Below are 18,210 nucleotides of genomic sequence, written 5' to 3' on the forward strand. Positions count from 1 at the left end.
CCACCCTACCCCTCAGGACTGCTCCCAACAGCCCCCGGGCACAGACCTCCCGGAAGGGGGGAAGAAAGGGGAGTGGCTCAGGGCTTAGCGCACTGAGTCAAACCTGGTTGGGTGGGGAAAGAGAAAAACTGGAACAAGGAGAGAGTGTGACAGAGGCATTTTTCTGGTTCTCTGGGATCTGCCTGGGACCACACGGGCTCCCACACATCCGGCAAGCTCAGGGCCCTGCCCCTTCCCGCACCCAAAGCATTGTGCGCAAGCACCCAGCCCTGAAGTGAAGGCCTTTGGCTGCCCTGCTTCCCACCTGCCTGGAGTTTTGATTGATATTGGTGCTGTGCCAGAGGTGGGGCAGGCCCCTTGCCAGATCTTGAGGCTTGGAGCTGGACTAAAGAAAGCATGGGTGGGTACGGCCCCCGGCCACGTCCTGGAGCCTGTGTCCCACTCCGAGGCACCTCCCTGCCTGCCACATCTCCAAGCAGCTTCTCCTGCGGTCTGCTTCTATGGGTCTTGATTGTCGCGGTCCCTGGGCAGAGCTGGGACACTAGTGGGTGGAGGGGAAAGGCCCCTGGCTGATGGGCTCAGGGGGCACCTCCGTGCTTGGCCTCCTCTCTGCCTCAGGGTTGTCTGTGCCATCACTGGTGTCTCTCCCAGAGCTGGGGGTGGAGCTGGGATGCACACAGGGCAGGTGCTTGCAGCTGGTTGGTCTGGATTCCCAGGAGGAATTCCAGGCTGGAAAAGAGGTGGGATCTTGGACTCCAGACCTTCCCCTCTGAGAGGATACTCTGCAAGTGGGGGAGGAGGCCCCCTTCCCACCGACTCCTGTGTGCAAAGACCTAAGCCTGCAGGCTGGGGGACAGAAAACAAGGTTGCCTCTACCCCGACCCCCTTCATTACAAACTCAGGAGATGTGAGGAGCTAGGGGTTGTTCTCGTCCTGGGGGCTGTGGAGCAGCTGGAAGAAAGACAGATTGGGGCGGGGGGGGGGGGTTGTCAGAAATCTGGTAGAGCCGGCAGGTCAGGAGCCGGCTGGTGGAGCCAGTCTGAGGGCCTGGCTGCTGACGTCACCAGCCAGCAGCTGGGATGTGGGACCTCCCTGGGCAGGATAAGTTTTGCAGGGCCAGGCTCATGGGCCAGTTTCACAGGGCCACGCCTGGCTTGGGCTGTGAGGCAGCTGGCCTTGGCAGCAGGGGCCCATGGAAGCAGAGGTAGGCAGTCTGAACCTGTGAACAGGAGGAGGCCCGCAGGATGGGGCTGTCCCATTGCTTCTCACACGTGTGCGTTCACCACAGGACTGGGTCTTCTCAAAGCCCTGCATCTTCACCCTGGCCTCAGCCCAGACCCTGGCCCGCCCCCAGCGTCATCAGTTCCTCGAAAGGGGAAGGGGGTGGGCCGTCCCCATTTCCTGCCCCTATCTCATGAGACAGCCCCCAGAGGCCGAGCACTTCCCCGCCTGGGGATGGAGCAACCGAGCTTCCCCTTCTTCCAGGACCTCGGCCCCGCCCTCCCCACCCCTCATAAACCACCTCCCTGGCCCGGCCCACATCTTCCACTTGTGCGACGGCGTCCGGCCCGTCCAGCCCATCCATCAGTCCCGACCTAAGCGGCCGGGCGGGGACTCGCGCTGCCGTCGTCAACACCGCTGCCAGGTGAGGGGCTCTGACAGTTACTGCGGGTGCTGAGCCCCCCGTTGCCGAGGGCTCCAGAAAGGTGGAGTGCGGGCCTGCCAGTACCTGTCTGGGACTCTGCTGTCCGGGAACCCAGCCGGTCTCTCTGCACCTGCTGAACCACACCCCTTGCGGCAGTCCTGTGTGGAGGTTTGCCCTATGAGAGGGAAGCCAAGGACCCCAGGCCTCCCACAGCACCTGCATGTCTTGTGGGAAGCCTTGACGTGGGGGAGAGGGGTGTCTGCTAAGAAATGGGTGGGAGAGGCATCTGGGACCTCTAGACTGAGGAGTTGGCAGGTGCAGGGACCCTGCCTGGGGTGCTGCACGCACACTCTGGTCTGAGTGGCCATATACATCCAGGGGACAACATGCCCCTCCTGGGTCCCTGAGTAGGTCCCTCCATGAGGCGTCTGGGTTTGGGATGTGGTAGAGGGGCAGGCAAGGCTGTTCTCTGCAGTGTAGGAAGCTTTCTTTGGGTGAGTCTGAATGCAGTCTTTGGGGGAAAGGTCTGGGTCAAGCTCGGATAGTCTCGGTCATCTGGCTGGGGCTGAATCGGCAGCATAGGTGGAGGGCTTCTTGGGGGGCTAATGGGAGCATCCTGGGTAAAGGAGGTCTGAGACGCTGCCCCCACCCCATCTCTCCCTGGCAGGCAGGATGGATGGTCCTCGCTCCGACATGGGCCGCTCCGACGTGAGCCGCTCCGACATGAGCCGCTCTGACATGGGCCGATCTGACATGGGCCGCTCCGACGTAGGCCGCTGGCGTGGGGGACCCCTGCAGCCCTCAGCCACGCCTTCACCAGAGCCGGAGCCCGAGCCTGAGCCAGACAGAGGTTCTCGTTCTCGTGGAGGACGAGGCCGTTCCTTCTGGGCTCGCTGCTGTGGCTGCTGCTCCTGCCGGAATGCGGCAGATGACGACTGGGGGCGCGAGCCCTCCGGCTCCAGGGATCGGGGGTCCAGCTCTCGGGGCGGAAGGCCTGACTCCCGGGGCGGCGGTGTAAATGCGGCTGGAGATGGCACCATCAGAGGTGAGGCTGGCCTGTTGGCCTTAATGGGACCTGAGACTCATTGTGGTATCCCCAAAGGGGCATGAGTGGGGGTAGTGGGAGGCTGATGGGGGCTTCCGGGCTCCCTGTGGGGACTGACCCAGAGATGTGGCCTTGCAGAGGGCATGCTGGTGGTGACCGGTGTGGATTTGCTGAGCTCCCGCTCGGACCAGAACCGCCGAGAGCACCACACAGATGAGTTTGAGTATGAAGAGCTGATTGTGCGCCGCGGGCAGCCTTTCCACTTAGTCCTTTTCCTGTCCCGGCCCTACGAGTCGTCCGATCGGATCGCCCTGGAGCTGCAAATCGGTCAGTGCGACTGGGAGTGGGAGGGGGGATGGCTGTAGCCTGTAGGGAGAGGTCTCCAGGCTCCTTCCCTGCCCGGTCCTCACCTCTGTGGGAGCGTGCCCCTGGGAGGGTCTTGGTGTCACCACCTTTCCTGCCTCTGTAGGTCCTTCTTCCTGGGTCTGCTGCCTTTACCCGGGGTGTGGCTGGCTCTGCGTTCTCTCGTTCTGTCTCTCTCTCTGTCCCCATGGCCCAGGGCAGGTGCCTCTCTCACCGCGTTGTTTGGTGGCCATTGACTGCCCAGCCTGGTGATTATGCAGCTGCCGGGGGCGGGCGACTCCTCTCACCCTTTGATTAGGACTTAACCTTGCCCACCCCAGCCTCTAATTTTCCGGGTACCCCTACCACCTCCACCAGGGGTGCCCTGGGCCCTGGGAGCTGCAGCCCCAGAGACTGGTGGGGATTGGCCTTCAGGCCTGGACTGTATGTTCACAGAGGGCAAGAGAGGTCTGCCCCAGCCAGGACCCAGCTCTGCTCCTCCAGCCCAGGCACTGGGGCAGCCAGACAGGCGAGGGTGACGCGGGCCCTGGGCTCTCCTCTGTACCTCTGGGTTCAGTGTCAGGGGAACAGGTTTGGGGTGTTGCACTGGGAGTCTGCCCTGACACGTGGGCAGGCACTGGGTGGATACAAGGCTGCTTAGAGGGAGATGGTCACAGACTAAGGCGATGGCCCAACTCAGGGACACACACACACACACACACACACACTGGCTCATTGGCATTTTGGGTGGGGCTGGGAGAAGTCCCAGGCCCCATCCTCTCTCCTAAGGAAGGCTTCATCAGCTAATTACTGCTTTCCCCGCTCTAGGAAACAACCCCGAGGTGGGCAAGGGCACCCACGTGATCATCCCAGTAGGCAAGGGGAACAGCGGAGGCTGGAAGGCCCAAGTGACCAAGGCCAGCGGGCAGACTCTGAACCTGCGGGTCCACTCCCCCGCCAGCGCCATCATTGGCAAATTCCAGTTCACCGTCCGCACACGCACAGAGGCAGGGGAGTTCCAGCTGCCCTTTGACCCCCGCAATGAAATCTACATCCTCTTCAATCCCTGGTGCCCAGGTGAGCCTGCTAGGGTCAGGGACAGAGGGTGGGCAGGGCCCCGGGGCTGCTTGCCTGGCTGCCTGGTCCTACAAGAAGCCAACCTCCCATCGTCCAGGGTAGGAAGGTGACCAGCTCAAGGTCACAGCCTGCTCACCTGCCCAGTGCGGGGCCCTGGCTGCAGCCAGCCTTCTGCCACTGTCTTTGTCATGCTCCCTCCGTCCGGCCTAGAGGCACCCTGTCATTCTCCTCTGTGGACGTGAGTCCTGGAGAACTGACCACAGGGCAGGTGGGGCCCAGGGCGGGAGCTCAAGATCACCAGCTGTGTGTGTTCTGGGCACACAGAGGACATTGTGTACGTGGACCATGAGGACTGGCGGCAGGAATATGTGCTGAATGAGTCTGGGAGAATTTATTATGGGACTGAAGCGCAGATTGGCGAGCGGACCTGGAACTATGGCCAGGTATGGCTGGCCAGGGCAGCCAGAGGTAGAGGGGTGGGCTGGGTCGGGGGTGGGGCCAAGGGTCTGAGCCCCACTGCAGTGGACCCCGGTCACCCCTGTCTGCCTCCCTCCTTCCAGTTTGACCATGGGGTGCTGGATGCCTGCCTGTACATCCTGGACCGGCGGGGGATGCCCTATGGAGGCCGTGGGGACCCAGTCAGTGTCTCGCGGGTCATCTCTGCCATGGTGAGCACCTTCCATTCTCAGTTTGTCTGCCCCACCCCCACCCCCGCCCTGCGAGGCGGGTGCTGCTCTACTTGGAGTCCTACAGGCCCTCAGCCCTGACCCTGCCCTCCCAAAGGCGCTGTTGCTGGAAGGGTCCACCTCCTCCCCTCTCCTGCCCGCTCCCCACCCTTTCTGGCTTCTGTCCTAACTCATGTGGAATGTAGGACCAAACCCCAAACTTGGCACACCCAGGATTCACATTCCTGTGTCAGCTCAGGGTGGGAGGGGGAGAGATGGCTGCAGGGAGGAGTGGGTGGGGCTCAGGCTGACATCCAGATCTTCAAGCATTTAGGGATGAGGGTTGGTTGCAGGGTCAGGGGCTGGGCCGGGGACCCAACCAGGCCCTGAGCCCTTCTCCTCCCCCATCTCGTCCTGGGCAGGTGAACTCCCTGGATGACAATGGAGTCCTCATTGGGAACTGGTCTGGCGATTACTCTCGAGGCACCAACCCCTCAGCATGGGTGGGCAGCGTGGAGATCCTGCTTAGCTACCTCCGCACCGGCTACTCCGTCCCCTATGGCCAGTGCTGGGTCTTTGCTGGTGTGACCACCACAGGTAGTGGAGGGACCAGGGCAGGAGTGGCCTGGGCCCTGGAAGGGGCAGGGAGGGAAGCCAGGCTCCATTTTCACTCCACCCGGCCCAGCTGTGGCTACCGTGCAGGAAGCAGGTGAGGGTGGGTGGTTGGCTGGCCTTAATTATCATTAATTAGTGTTAATAGCAGAAAGAGGCCTAAGGGCGAGGAGGGAGAAGGGACAGGCAGAGCCTGAGCCCTGCAGGTGGCCTGACTTCCCCTCACCCCATGTGTGCTGTGGTCCAGAGGCCTCTGGACCCTGCATCCCTGACCATGGTGGGCCAGGCCCAGCTTGGCAACCCCAGTTGCCCTCTGATGTCCCCGACCTGAAGCCTCATCTGCCCCTGTCCCTGTGTGAACCACAATCCCCTCCGCAGTGCTGCGCTGCCTGGGCCTTGCCACCCGGACTGTCACCAACTTCAACTCTGCGCACGACACAGACACGTCCCTCACCATGGACATCTACTTTGATGAGAACATGAAGCCGCTAGAGCACCTGAACCGTGACTCTGTGTGGTGAGGCTGGGGCCGTGCCCATCCGTGCCCAGGGACAGTGACCTGGATGTGGAGGGAGGGACTGGGCCGGGTGCTGGGGAGGCCCTGCACTGAAGTCTCAGACCCAGCCCTCCTTCCATGTCCACTCAGGAACTTCCACGTGTGGAATGATTGCTGGATGAAGAGGCCAGATCTGCCCTCGGGCTTCGATGGGTGGCAGGTTGTGGATGCCACGCCCCAGGAGACCAGCAGTGGTGAGACTGGACCCTGGCTCTTGCACCCTACCTGACCCCTTCCCACGTCTCCCTGACCTGGGTAGTAAACTCCAGAGGGTTGGTGCTGGCCTGGGCCTGAGAGCCAAGTCCTTTAACCACACAGTTCCTTATCTACTGAACCAGCATGTGGTCATTGGTGTATTGTCACCTTTTTAAAATTTAACATTTGTTTATTTATTAGAGATATGGGGCGGGGACGAGGGGCGTGTCCATCTGCTAGTTCTGTCCCCAAATACCTGGAACAGCCAGAGCTGGGCAAGGCCCAAACCAGAAGCCAGAAACTCAACCCAGGTCACTCTCCTGGGTGGCAGGGACCCAACTGCTTGAGGCCTTACCTGCTGCTTCCTGGCGTGCAGGTAAGGAAGCAGGGAGGGAGAGCAGAGCCGGGGCCTAAACACAGCCATTACAGTACAGGATCCCAAGAGGCATCTTAGTTGCTGTGCAAAGTGCCTGTGCCATCACCTGTTTATATGACTGTATTTGCCTGAGTTTTATTTATTTATTTATTTTAAAAATATTTATTTATCTATTTATTTGAAAGTCAGAGTTACACAGAGAGAAAAGGAGAGGCAGAGAGAGAGAGGTCTTTCACCGACTGGTTGACTCCCCAGTTGGCCGCAATGGCCAGAGCTGTGCCAATCCGAAGCCAGGAGCCAGGAACTTCTTCTGGGTCTCCCATGCGGGTACAGGGGCCCAAGCACTTGGGCCATCTTCTACTGCTTTCCCAGGCCATAGCAGAGAGCTGAATAGGAAGTGCAGCAGCCGGGAGTCGAACTGGCACCCATATGGGATTCCAGCACTGTAGGCGGCGGCTTTACCCACTGCACCACAGTGCCGGCCCCCTGAGTTTTATTTATTTATAATGGCTTATTTGACTCACTCGTAATGGCTAATGTACTCAGATGGTTGAAGAGTGAAAAGATTCCAGAGTATTCAGTGAGAAATTCCCCTACCTGATTTCTTTGTTAACTGATGTGTCCTAGAGATAATCAATTGCAGAACCTTTTATTTATATATTTTTAAAAAATTTTACCTACTTATTTTCATAGTATTTGAAAGGTAGAGACAGAGGGAGATCTTCCGTTTGCTATTTCACGTCCCCAAATGCTCATAACAGGGCTGGGCCAGACTGAATCCAGGCGCCCAGAATTCAGTCTGGGTCTCCCATGTGGGTGCCAGGGACCCATCACTCAGACCATCATCAACGGCCTCCCAGGGTGTGCATTAGCAGAAAGCTGCACCAGAGCAGAGCATATATATTTTAAAGCTTAAACACTCATTATTGTAAGTAATACTTGCTTCAAAGGAAGGGGAAATTTTAGAATTAAATAACATAAAAGTAGGAATTCCCTATTCTCTCTCAGGGTTTTTTTAAAGTAAATTCCTAGGTCTCACCCCAGATCTGATACATTGGATTTTCCAGAGGTAGATTCTTCTAGAAATCTAAGATTTTAAAAGTTCCCCTGGTGATTCATTTTTTTAAGGTTTATTTTATTTATTTGAAAGGCAAGTTACAGAGAGATCTTTCATCTCCTGGTACACTCTCCAAATGGCCATAACAGCCAGGGCTGGGCCAGGCCAAAGCCAGGAGCCAAGAGTTTGATTCAGTACAGGTGCCCAAGCATTTAGGCCATCCTTTGTTGTTTTCCCAGGCACATTAGCAGGGAGCTCGATTGGAAATGGAGCAGCTGGGCTTGAACTGGCGTCAAAATGGGATGCCGGTGTTGCAGACTGAGGCTTAACCTGCTCAACTTTCCCATGCTCTCAACTTTCACCCAGTTTCTCTCCTGTCTATCCATTGTTCACTCTGAGTTACGTATACAGAAAAATAAGAGATCAGATGACATCAAAGATAATAGCCCCCATAACCCAGCCCTGAGATATAATCACGGTTGACATAACCAGCCAGGCTTTTCCTCTGTGCTCATACATAGTTCTGCAAACAGTAAACCTTCCATACCCTCCGCTTCCCCTCCCGCCTCGACACTCTGCCCCAGGCAGCCAGGCCAGCCCCCTCCGGCCGGCCGCCTGCCTCGCAGCCTCTCCCCTCACCTCGCCTGCATTCCTCCTTCCTTTCCGTCTGTGTGAACAGGGCCCCTGAGCTGCACACCCGGTGACACCCACAGTGCTGGAACAGCCTGGCCCAACACTAGGAGATCTGAGTTGTTTTTCTTTTTTTGTTTGTTTTTAAAGATTTATTTGGCCGGCACCTCGGCTCACTAGGCTAATCCTACGCCTTGCAGCGCCGGCATACCGGGTTCTAGTCCCGGTTGGGGTGCCAGATTCTGTCCCGGTTGCCCCTCTTCCAGGCCAGCCCTCTGCTGTGGCCAGGGAGTGCAGTGGAGGATGGCCCAAGTGCTTGGGCCCTGCACCCTATGGGAGACCAGGAGAAGCACCTGGCTCCTGCCATCGGATCAGCGCGGTGTGCCGGCCGCGGCGGCCATTGGAGGGTGAACCAACGGCAAAGGAAGACCTTTCTCTCTGTCTCTCTCTCTCACTGTCCACTCTGCCTGTCAAAAAAAAAAAAAAAAAAAAAGATTTATTTATTTATTTGAAAGGCAAAGTTAGAGAGAGACAGAGAGATCTTCCATCCGCTGGTTCATTCCCCAAATGGCCGCAACGGCCAACGCTGGACCACATCAAAGCCAGGAGTCAGGAACTTCTTCGAGGTCTCCCATGTGGGTGCAGGGGCCCAAGTGCTTGGGCTACCCTCTGCTGCACTCCCAGGCACATTAACAGGGAGCTGGATTGGAAGTAAAGCAGCCAGACATGAACCGGCGCCCACATGGGATGGCAGCTTTGCAGGCGACAGCTTTACCCACTACACCACAGCGCCATGCCTGAGATCTGAGTTCTTGCCACTGCTCTGGGAAGTGGTGTGAGTGGCAGGCAGGGGGCTCTGGAGCCAGCCAGGCAGGTGCTGCCTTTAGTTGGATCACTGTTTAGAGGTGTGATCTTGGCAAGGAAGGGCCTTGCACCTTGGTATTTTGTTGAGAGTACTTCAAAAAGTCCCTGGAAAGCTGAATTCTGAGATGTTTATTTTGATGCAAAAGCTGTTGAAACCCTCGTGTAGGTTATTCACAGTATGCATTTTTCCACGTCTTCTCGCCCCCTGCGATGTGATTTGGGGGTAATCTATGTGGTGCAGGATAGTTGGGAGAAGAAGACAAATCCTGTATCAGAGAGGGCTAGCAACGTGCCCAGCACACAGTAGCCACTCAGTATTGACTCCCTCCACTCCCTCTGCTCCCAGCCCTCTCGTGAGGTCCTGGTGCCTACAGTGCTTCCCCAAGCCTGTCTGCCCATGCGTGAGAGGTCTTGGAGTTAGGCATCCTCTGAGACGCGCTCTGTTGGATGTCTTTACCTCCTGCTCTGACCTCTCCTGTCAGCCCATCTCTTCTAGGGACAGAAAGACTCTGCTTCCCACCTGCCCCACTCCCCACTGCCACTCCCCAGCAGGCTGCCGGGCCAAGAGGTTGTCTTGGATCTTTCTGGAATGGGGTGGTGATGTCATTGCTCTCCTACCCAGTCAGCCCAACCACTGTGGGCCCTGGGTTGGTCCAGATGAAGGATGGGGTCCACAGAGAGTGGACCTCCGACTTGAGCCAGCAGAGAGCACGCCTGTGGCCTGGCTCTCCAGGCAGGCTGGTCCGCGGCTCTGCTGCCTACCCCTGTCCTCTTGCAGGGCAGCCCTGGGCTGGGGGAAATGGACTGAGAGAGCCCACTAGAGCTGCTCCGTCCTTCATGTTCCCTTCCTTGGTCAGACTGGATATCCCCGACCCTCAGTTCGGGTGAAGACTGATGGCGCTGTCCGGAGATGACGAGGCAGAGGGCCTGGGCCTGGAGGAGGGGCGGGGCCCTCTGTGACCGCTGCCCGGGGCCTCCTTGCGTCTCTCACCTCCGCCTGCCTCACTCCTTAGGCATCTTCTGCTGCGGCCCCTGCTCCGTGGAGTCCGTCAAGAATGGCTTGGTCTACATGAAGTATGACACGCCCTTCATCTTCGCTGAGGTGAGGCTGTGCTCCAGGTGCCGCCTCAGGCGCTCTGGACACATGAGAGTGCCCGCTTCCATCCTGGGTTCTCTGGGCCTGGCGAGCCCTGGGACCTCGGGCTGGTCACTCACCCTACGAGTCTTTAGTTTGCCACCACTGTAAAATGGGGATAATCACGGCTGCCTTGCTTCCTGCGCTCAGGATCAAAGAGATAATGGGTATGGAACTGCTTCGGAAGTCGTAAAGCCAGGGACCCAGCATAAGGGATTACTGTTATTAATGCCAGCAGGTGCTGCGAGGAGCCTCCCTGGCTGGCTTCTCCCCGGCTCTCTGGCCTGCAGTGGCTCAGCCTGGAAAGTCTCCCCATGGAGCTCCTCAGGAGGCTCCGCCCTTGCACTTCACTTGCTACTCCGAGATCAGGGAGTAGGGGAAGGCGGGTAGAGGTGCAGCCCACCCTCTGGTTTGCCCCTCTCTGCTCACGGCTGTCTCCACCCCAACAGGTGAATAGTGACAAGGTGTACTGGCAGCGGCAGGACGATGGCAGCTTCAAGATTGTGTACGTGGAGGAGAAGGCCATTGGCACACTCATCGTCACCAAGGCTGTGAGATCCCACATGCGAGAGGACATCACCCACATCTATAAGCACCCAGAAGGTACCCTCAGCGCAGCCAGCTCCGGGCCCCACGCCGAGTGCTCCTGTTGAGCTCATGTCCACTCCAGTGGAAGCTGGAACCTCACCCCTGACCCTCGCCCCCTAGGCTCGGATGCAGAGCGGAAGGCAGTGGAGATGGCAGCTGCCCATGGCAGCAAACCCAATGTGTACGACTCCCGGGACTCTGCGGAGGATGTGGCCATGCAGGTGGAAGCGCAGGACGCAGTGATGGGGCAGGACCTGACGGTCTCTGTGGTGCTGACCAATCGCAGCAGCAGCCGCCGCACGGTGAAGCTGCACCTCTACCTCTCTGTCACCTTCTACACCGGTGTCACCGGCTCCATCTTCAAGGAATCCAAGAAGGAAGTGGTGCTGGCAGCAGGGTCCTGTAAGTGCTCCTTGCTCAGCTCTGCCCCCTGGATGGCCGGCCCTGGGGTCTGCGGACAGAGACCCCCAGGAGCACCGGGGGGGGGGGGGGCGCCCCGCAGCCGGGAGGGCAGGCTGCGTCTTGGGAAGCGGGCCTTGGTGACTCCGTCCCTCTTCTCCCCAGCGGACAGCGTGGTCATGCCTGTGGCCTACAAGGAGTACCGGCCACACCTCGTGGACCAGGGGGCCATGCTGCTCAATGTCTCAGGCCACGTCAAGGAGAGTGGCCAGGTGCTGGCCAAGCAGCACACATTCCGCGTGCGCACCCCAGATCTCTCCCTCACGGTGCGTGCAGCTTGCTGGGGCATCAGGGTGGGCCATGGAGTAGTGACCATGGGCGGAGGGAAATCAAAGAAAGAAGAGAGGGTACTGAGCCAGGCTGGCCAGAGGAGCCTTTTGTCGGGGAGAAAGGCCCAGGACTGGCTATGGGATGTCATCCATAAAATGGGAACTTCATATCCCTCATTCTGTGATAGCCTTAACTGGGGAGTGGGTTGGAGCTTCCTGTCTGACGTTGGGGAGCCTTTGTCTTGGGACAGAAATGTGGGGCTCAGGGAAGGTTTAATTCTAAGGGACCAGCCCCTGCTGGGGCAGCGTGTGGTCTGCATATGTTTCTTGGGGTCTCTGATGTGGGTGGTGGGCCTCTTTCTCGCTCAGTTATTGGGAGCGGCCGTGGTCGGCCAGGAGTGCGAAGTCCAGATCGTCTTCAGGAACCCACTGCCCATCACCCTCACCAACGTCGTCTTCCGGCTCGAGGGCTCTGGCTTGCAGAGACCCAAGATCCTCAACGTGGGGTGAGTCTGGGCTCCCCTCCTGCACCCACTGCTGTCCCCTCTTCCCCCAGTTTTCCTCCCTCTTTTGGTCAGGACTGCTCCTAGCAGCTAGGGTTCAGCCAGCAGTCCCTCCTGACTCAGTTCACTTCCGTCCAACCCATGTTTAAGGAGGCCGGCTGAGTGCCTCGTGTTGGGCCCAATGTCCCTGCTCAGCCTCACCATCTAATTACGGTGCTAAAACTGCACGTGGGAACCATTAGTAACTCATTGTTAACATTTGCCCAGCACTGAAAAAGTTGACCAGGCACTTTGAGGACTATGATCTCATTTCGAGAACTCTTTAAAGTATATTAGAGAGTGTCATATGATTAAAAGCAAAGCTTTGGAATCCTAAAGACTTAGGTTCAAGTCTCAGTGCCATCACTCCCATGTGCCCCTAGGCAGGCAACTTAGCCCTTCTAAGCCCCAGTATTTCTGCCTGTCCACTGGGGATACCCAGAGCACACCAGGGGGCTTAGCACAGAGCCTGGCACAGACTTAGTCCTCTGTTGGGTAGTGGTTCTTTTTGTTATTGCCATCATCAAGCTCACTTTACAGACAGGGAAGTTGGTGGCCTGGCCTCACAGGGTCTCAGGGCTCATGAAGAGCAGACCGCCCTCCCCACAGAGGCATACCTCAGCCTCTTGTTGCCTGGTTTGTGCCATGAAGGCTGAGATAGCCCATGCCTAAGGTCCACAGCACCCCCCCTGCCTCTAGGCTCCCAGCCCAGTGAAGGCGCACACAGTGCTTGTGTTCCTGGGCCCGTGGCTTGAGCTCTGACACAGACTCACACACTGCCCCCCCCCCCGCCCCCCGGCCTAGCCCTCCCCAGGAAAGGGCCAAGGAAATCAGAGAAGGTCAGAGATTGACCTTTCAGCTCAGCCCTCTGCCGGCTGAGGCTGGGGCTGGCGCTGCCTTCTGCAGACAGAGTGACAGCCTGCGGAGGGGGCGGCCGGGGGCAAAGAGAGGCCCCTGGCCGGCCCTGCCTCTCCTCCTCCTCGCACCTCCTGGTGGTGACCACCACTCTGCCATCAGGGCCAAAGCTGAGAAGGTCGCTCTCCCGGGAATGCAGTGTTGCCACACCAGCGGGCACGTTCCTCCTGGTGCCTCGCCAGGCTGTCTGGCAGCTCTGAGAGTGGGGCTTGAGATCCCCCTGCTGGCCTGCCCCTCTAGGCATGCCTGCAGATGGCTCTAGCTCACAGTCACATGGTGATGGAGGGAAGTCAGGGCCTCCCCCCCAACCCCCACCCCCGCCACCCTGGCTGGGAAACTCCCAGAGCTGGACTCTGCTCAGCAGCCCATGGGGCCTTTGACTCCTGCCCCCACCTGGAAGTAGGGTGAGGTCCACTGTGCTGAGACCTGGCCAGTCCTCAGCCATGGGGCTTGCCCGAGGGTCCCCTCAGTGAGCGAGAGGGTTAGGTGGTGGTGTCTCAAGGCGAGCCCTCCTGGGATGATGGCCTGTGGCCTGCTGCGAGCCCCGGCCAGGGCCTCCAGGACATTGGAAACCTCCAGAGGGAAGTCCCTAGGCTGCCAGTTCACATATATGGGATTCCAAGATGGGTGTTACTTGGCCTCTCATTTGCACATCAAAGACTGTGGTATGGAACCCCATTATACCTCGAGGTGTGCCACCCCAGCCTGGTGACTGGCCACTTAATAAACATTCCAGGACTTCCTCCTCCCCACAACTGCTGTCCCCAGCACAGAAGCCACCAGGCTGGCTGCAAGGCTGCCCCAGACTCCCCCCACCCCCGAGCCTGAATCATTCCCTCAACCAATTTCCCTTCCCGAGAGGAGGTTTAATGTGGGGGAACGGTTGATGTCATCTGAAACGAAGTGTAATTAGCACAGGAAGTGAACAGGTGCGCGGCCCTGCCCGTGCCATCAGCACTGAGACATGCCGCTCACTGCTGTTGTGGGGAGCAACTCGGACTAGACTAAGTTACTGGAATTAAGACTTATTCTATGCATCTGCTCTCCCACAATATGGCGCTGGGAGAGGAGGAAACAGCTTCTACGCAGCTGTCTCTTGCCACCTTGAGTGATGACCTCCAGGAGCTGATCCTGCTCCTGATTGGAGGAGAGCAGCGTACTCGGCGTGTGGGCAGCCGAGTTAGGATTGGTGGAAGAGGACTATAAAGGAGGAGAGAGACAACATGCACCAGGAACATCTAAGGGGAACATCTGAGGGAACACCTGTGCAGCCCCCGAGAGAGTCGGCCGGCGGTGTGCCGCTCCCCTGTGGAAGTGGGGAATGTGGCAGGGGGAACCGCCCTTCCACGGAGGTGGAGGGACAGTAGCCAACCCGGGAAGAACCAGCAGCAAACCTGGGGAGGGCCGAGCAGACGAAAGAACAGCGCAGGGTCTTGTGTCGTTCCTCCACGAAGAGGGGGAGCGACAGCTGTGTGTGTGCACGTGTGTGTCTGCGTGTCTGTGTGTGCCCAGGTCAGGCAGGTGTGTGTATCTGTGTGTGTGTGCATGTGTGTGTCTGTGTGTGTGTGCCCAGGTCAGGCAGGTGTGTGTATCTGTGTGTGTGCACGTGTGTGTCTGCGTGTCTGTGTGTGCCCAGGTCAGGCAGGTGTGTGTATCTGGTTTACGTGCCTCTGAATAAAAGTCCAAGAGGAGTTTTTAAAAGGATGCCACGCGCTGGCCACGTGGTGGACAATCCAAGGACGAGCGTGGCTGGGTGCGGACGTCCTGGTGACTCCTGGAGCTGGTTTCATTGCCTGCTCTCGGTCACAGGCACATTCACGTTCCGGCTTCAGCAACTGCCTCCTTGCTCAGCTCACCTCGAAAACAGGGGCATGGCCAAGGCCTTCCCTGACCGGAAGACCAGCTCCCCGCTGGAAGCTGGCAAGCACTTGCTCTTGGAAATGTCATTGGGATATAAGGGTTAGATTCTGAGATAGTACAGCCCAGTTATACTTTGGGTTAAATAACTTGTTGTTTTAAAAAATATTGATTTTATTTATTTGAAAGGCCAAGTGACGGAGGGAGACAGGGAGAGAGACAGTGAGAAAGATATTCCATGTGCTGATTCATTCCATTTATGGCCACAACAACCAGGGCTGGGGTAGGATGAAGCTAGAAGCTTGGAACTGCATCTGGGACTCCCACGTGGGTGGCAGGGAGCCAGGTACTTGGGCCATCGTCTGCTGCCTTCCCAGGTGCACTAGTAGGAGCTGGATTGGAAGCAGAGCAGCCAGGACTCAAACTGCTGCACCAAAATGGAATGCTGGCATGGCAAACGGTCTGCACCACAATGCAAACCCCTTAAATAGACTTTGGAAGGCTGATCTGAGCCTAAAAAACCTTTAACCTTATATGTATGAAAAAGTGGATATAATTTAAGAACACATTTATAAGGGCCGGCATTGTGGCGCAGCAGGTTAAGCCACCTCCTGCAACATCAGCGTCCCTCATGGGTGCTGGTTCAAGTCCCAGCTGCCCACCTCTGATCCAGCTCCCTGCTGATGCGCCTGGGAAAGCAGTGGAAGATGGCCCAAGGCTCTGGGCCCCTGTCACCCATGTGGGAGACCCAGATGAAGCCTGTGGCTCCTGGCCTCAACCTGGCCCAGCCCTGATGTTGCAGCCTTTTGGGAAGTGAACAAGTAGATGGAAGAGCTTTCTCTGTCAGTAACTCTACCTTTCAAATAAAATAAATAAATCTTTTAAGAAACCACATATAACCAGTCAGAACATAATCTACCTTTTTAAGTTATAGACTTTATCTGTTGACTTCCCATGATCATCTCTTCTGTTCTGTATCCTGCTTCCCTCCTTCCTGGAGCTCAGCGGTGCCTTCAAGGCCGTCTGATCCTGTCCGCTCATTTTACTTTCACTTCTAGTTTATGGGCTAGAAAGTGAGGAACAGAGAAGCTAAGAAACCTGAACTAAACCACACAGCTAGCAAGTGGTAGAAGAAGGAGCAGGTGGCTTACAGGAACCTCTCAGAAGCAGGCTGGAAGCCAAATACTTTGCCCCACGAATGGCTCATCCTGGGAGCTGGGGGTGTGGATTTATTCCCTTGGGTGACAGTGGGGACTGCCAGGGTGTGGCTCCCAAGAGGGACCCCAAAGTATGCTCAGCTGCAGCAGGAGGCTGGAGGCTGGGATTCTGTAAATGCAGTTGTGTTCAATGCATAAAATGCACCGTGCAGGTGGTGGGTGGAGCTCAGAGGAGGCTGAGAACCCCTGTCCCAGGGACAGGAGGTGCTCTGGGGGCCTCTCTGAGGAGGCGGGGTGAGCTGGGCCTTGGAGGAAGAGTGGGGAGGCAGACCAGGGAGTCTTCCTGTGAACAGCAAAGCATGATGATCAGTGGGCATGAGTTCGGGGAAGGGGAAGACATTTGGTGCTGCAGGTGGCGGAGGAGGCGGCAGGGCTGAGTTGGAGGGAGCCTGGGTGTCAGGTTAGGGAGCTGGGGCCTCATCCCATACGTACCAAGGAGTCAAGCCCTGGGAGGATTTAGTTCACCCTTGAGTGACCAGCAGAATGGAAAGGCCAGTTAGAAGCCTGGTGAGATGGTGATTCCCAGTGGGGTGCCGCCCCCCAAGGCCTGGTCTCTTGCCGGCCGGGGGTGTTAGGGAGGGGCACAGACCTGGGAGTGTTTGTCAGTTTCAAGATGCCAGCCCTGGATCTCAGCAAGGACTTCCCTGTTTGCCTGAGCAAACTTCCTCCTAATATTTTGAATATTGAAATGCGCTTTTGTCTTTGGAGAGATGATTGTGGTGGAGAACAGCTCATCTTCTTCTTGGCAAGACAGAAAGCATTTGGCAGTGCTGTGTTGAGTCTCAAATTCTCATTGTGGAGTTTTCTTGGTCTTAGAAACCTCCGGTGAGATGGGAGTGGTCTGGTTAAGGCCAGAGCAGCAGCAAGGGAGAGAAGGGAGGCCGTGGGAGGCCTCTGGGATGCAGCAGCAGGCTCTGTCCAGGTGCATGTGGGAGCAGGCTGGGCGGAGCCCCGGGTGAGGGGGAGACTCCCAGCTCCGGCTGCTGTGTGGGTAGCTGCTGATCTGGCTATGTGGAGGCGGCCCTGGGGTTCAGGTTTTGGCCTGCTCGTGGGTGTGGAGATTACAGCTGAGCCTAGAATGCCTGAGTGTCTCCACCTCCAGCTCCTTCCTTCTGGGCGGCCCTGAGTCAGTCTTTACTGCATCCCTCGCACTGGTTATTGTAGGTCCCTGACCCTGTCTGCACCCACAGGGACATCGGGGGCAATGAGACAGTGACACTGCGCCAGACGTTCGTGCCGGTGCGACCAGGACCCCGCCAGCTCATTGCCAGCTTGGACAGCCCGCAGCTCTCTCAGGTGCATGGCGTCATCCAGGTGGACGTGGCCCCAGCCTCCGGGGGCAGGGGCTTCCTACACGCTGGAGGTGACAGTTACTCGGGAGAGACCATCCCTATGACGTCTCGAGGCGAAGCTTAGCCCTGGGCCAGGAGCAATGGGACTGGAGTCACATGAACAAGGACACTGCCCCAAGACGGGGCTCCACCTCAGAGCGGCTTCCCAGGAGCTCAGGTGGGAGAGCCGGGCACCTGCGGGGCAGAACCAATCTTCACTCACACTCAGTAGCATGGATGGCAATAAACTATTTTTTTTAATAAAGTCACTGTTCTGTCCATCTGTTGGTCCATGCCAGGCTGAGGAGCGTGGGGTCACGGTCTGTGCTAGGGGGCTGCATGTGGCATTTCTGGTGGCCCTGGTTCTGAGAAGCCCACTCAGCAGCCCTTGAGATGGGAGCTGCTCAATGCCAGGGGGGAGGCCTCCAGTTCAGTATGATCGGTCTCCACCACCACAGACCACACCTCTTGTGACGGCCCCCAGGGTGGGGCAGGACGCACCCTCTGTGGAGAGAAGGGGCCGAGGCTCCCTCTTGTTTGGGGTAGAAGTAGGCTGGGGTGCTCTGAGCAGCAACGTGAGCCTTGCAGTGTCTGTCTGCTAAACCAAAATACATCAGATCACAAAGAAGAAAATCTTCATCCTCCCCCCCAGTCAAGAAAATGCCATCAACATAGTTCTGTAGGCTGCGCCCCTCATCCGTGGGGCTGCTATTGTGGTGTAGCGAGTTAAGTCGCTGCCTGCAGAGCCGGCATCCCATGTGGGCGCCAGCTCGAGTCCCAGCTGCTCCACTTCTGATCTGCTCCCTGCTAATGTGCCTGGGAAAGCAGCAGAT

General features: G+C 57.8%; 1 protein-coding gene across 2 annotated transcripts; it reads left to right on the top strand.

Annotated features, from left to right (window-relative positions):
• Positions 1-1,485: 1,485 nt before the first annotated feature.
• On the top strand, positions 1,486-17,642 carry TGM1 (transglutaminase 1). Of its 2 annotated transcripts, none has more exons than XM_051822727.3 (15): positions 1,486-1,645; positions 2,313-2,690; positions 2,829-3,017; positions 3,861-4,109; positions 4,434-4,552; positions 4,670-4,777; positions 5,197-5,371; positions 5,765-5,903; positions 6,033-6,136; positions 10,078-10,166; positions 10,649-10,802; positions 10,908-11,189; positions 11,352-11,512; positions 11,885-12,021; positions 17,237-17,642. In XM_051822727.3, the coding sequence occupies exons 2-15, from the start codon at positions 2,318-2,320 to the stop codon at positions 17,460-17,462; spliced, it is 2,505 nt and encodes an 834-aa protein (XP_051678687.3). In that variant the 5' UTR covers positions 1,486-1,645; positions 2,313-2,317; the 3' UTR covers positions 17,463-17,642. The 2 variants fall into 2 exon arrangements, with proteins under 2 accessions (XP_051678687.3, XP_089165964.1); XM_089309838.1 differs by lacking the exon at positions 1,486-1,645 and adding an exon at positions 2,120-2,139.
• The last annotated feature ends 568 nt before the right edge of the window (positions 17,643-18,210 follow it).

Source organism: Oryctolagus cuniculus, chromosome 12, assembly GCF_051225735.1.
Source record: "Oryctolagus cuniculus isolate XC-2025 breed Fujian yellow rabbit chromosome 12, ASM5122573v1, whole genome shotgun sequence".
Classification (NCBI taxonomy): Eukaryota; Metazoa; Chordata; class Mammalia; order Lagomorpha; family Leporidae; genus Oryctolagus; species Oryctolagus cuniculus.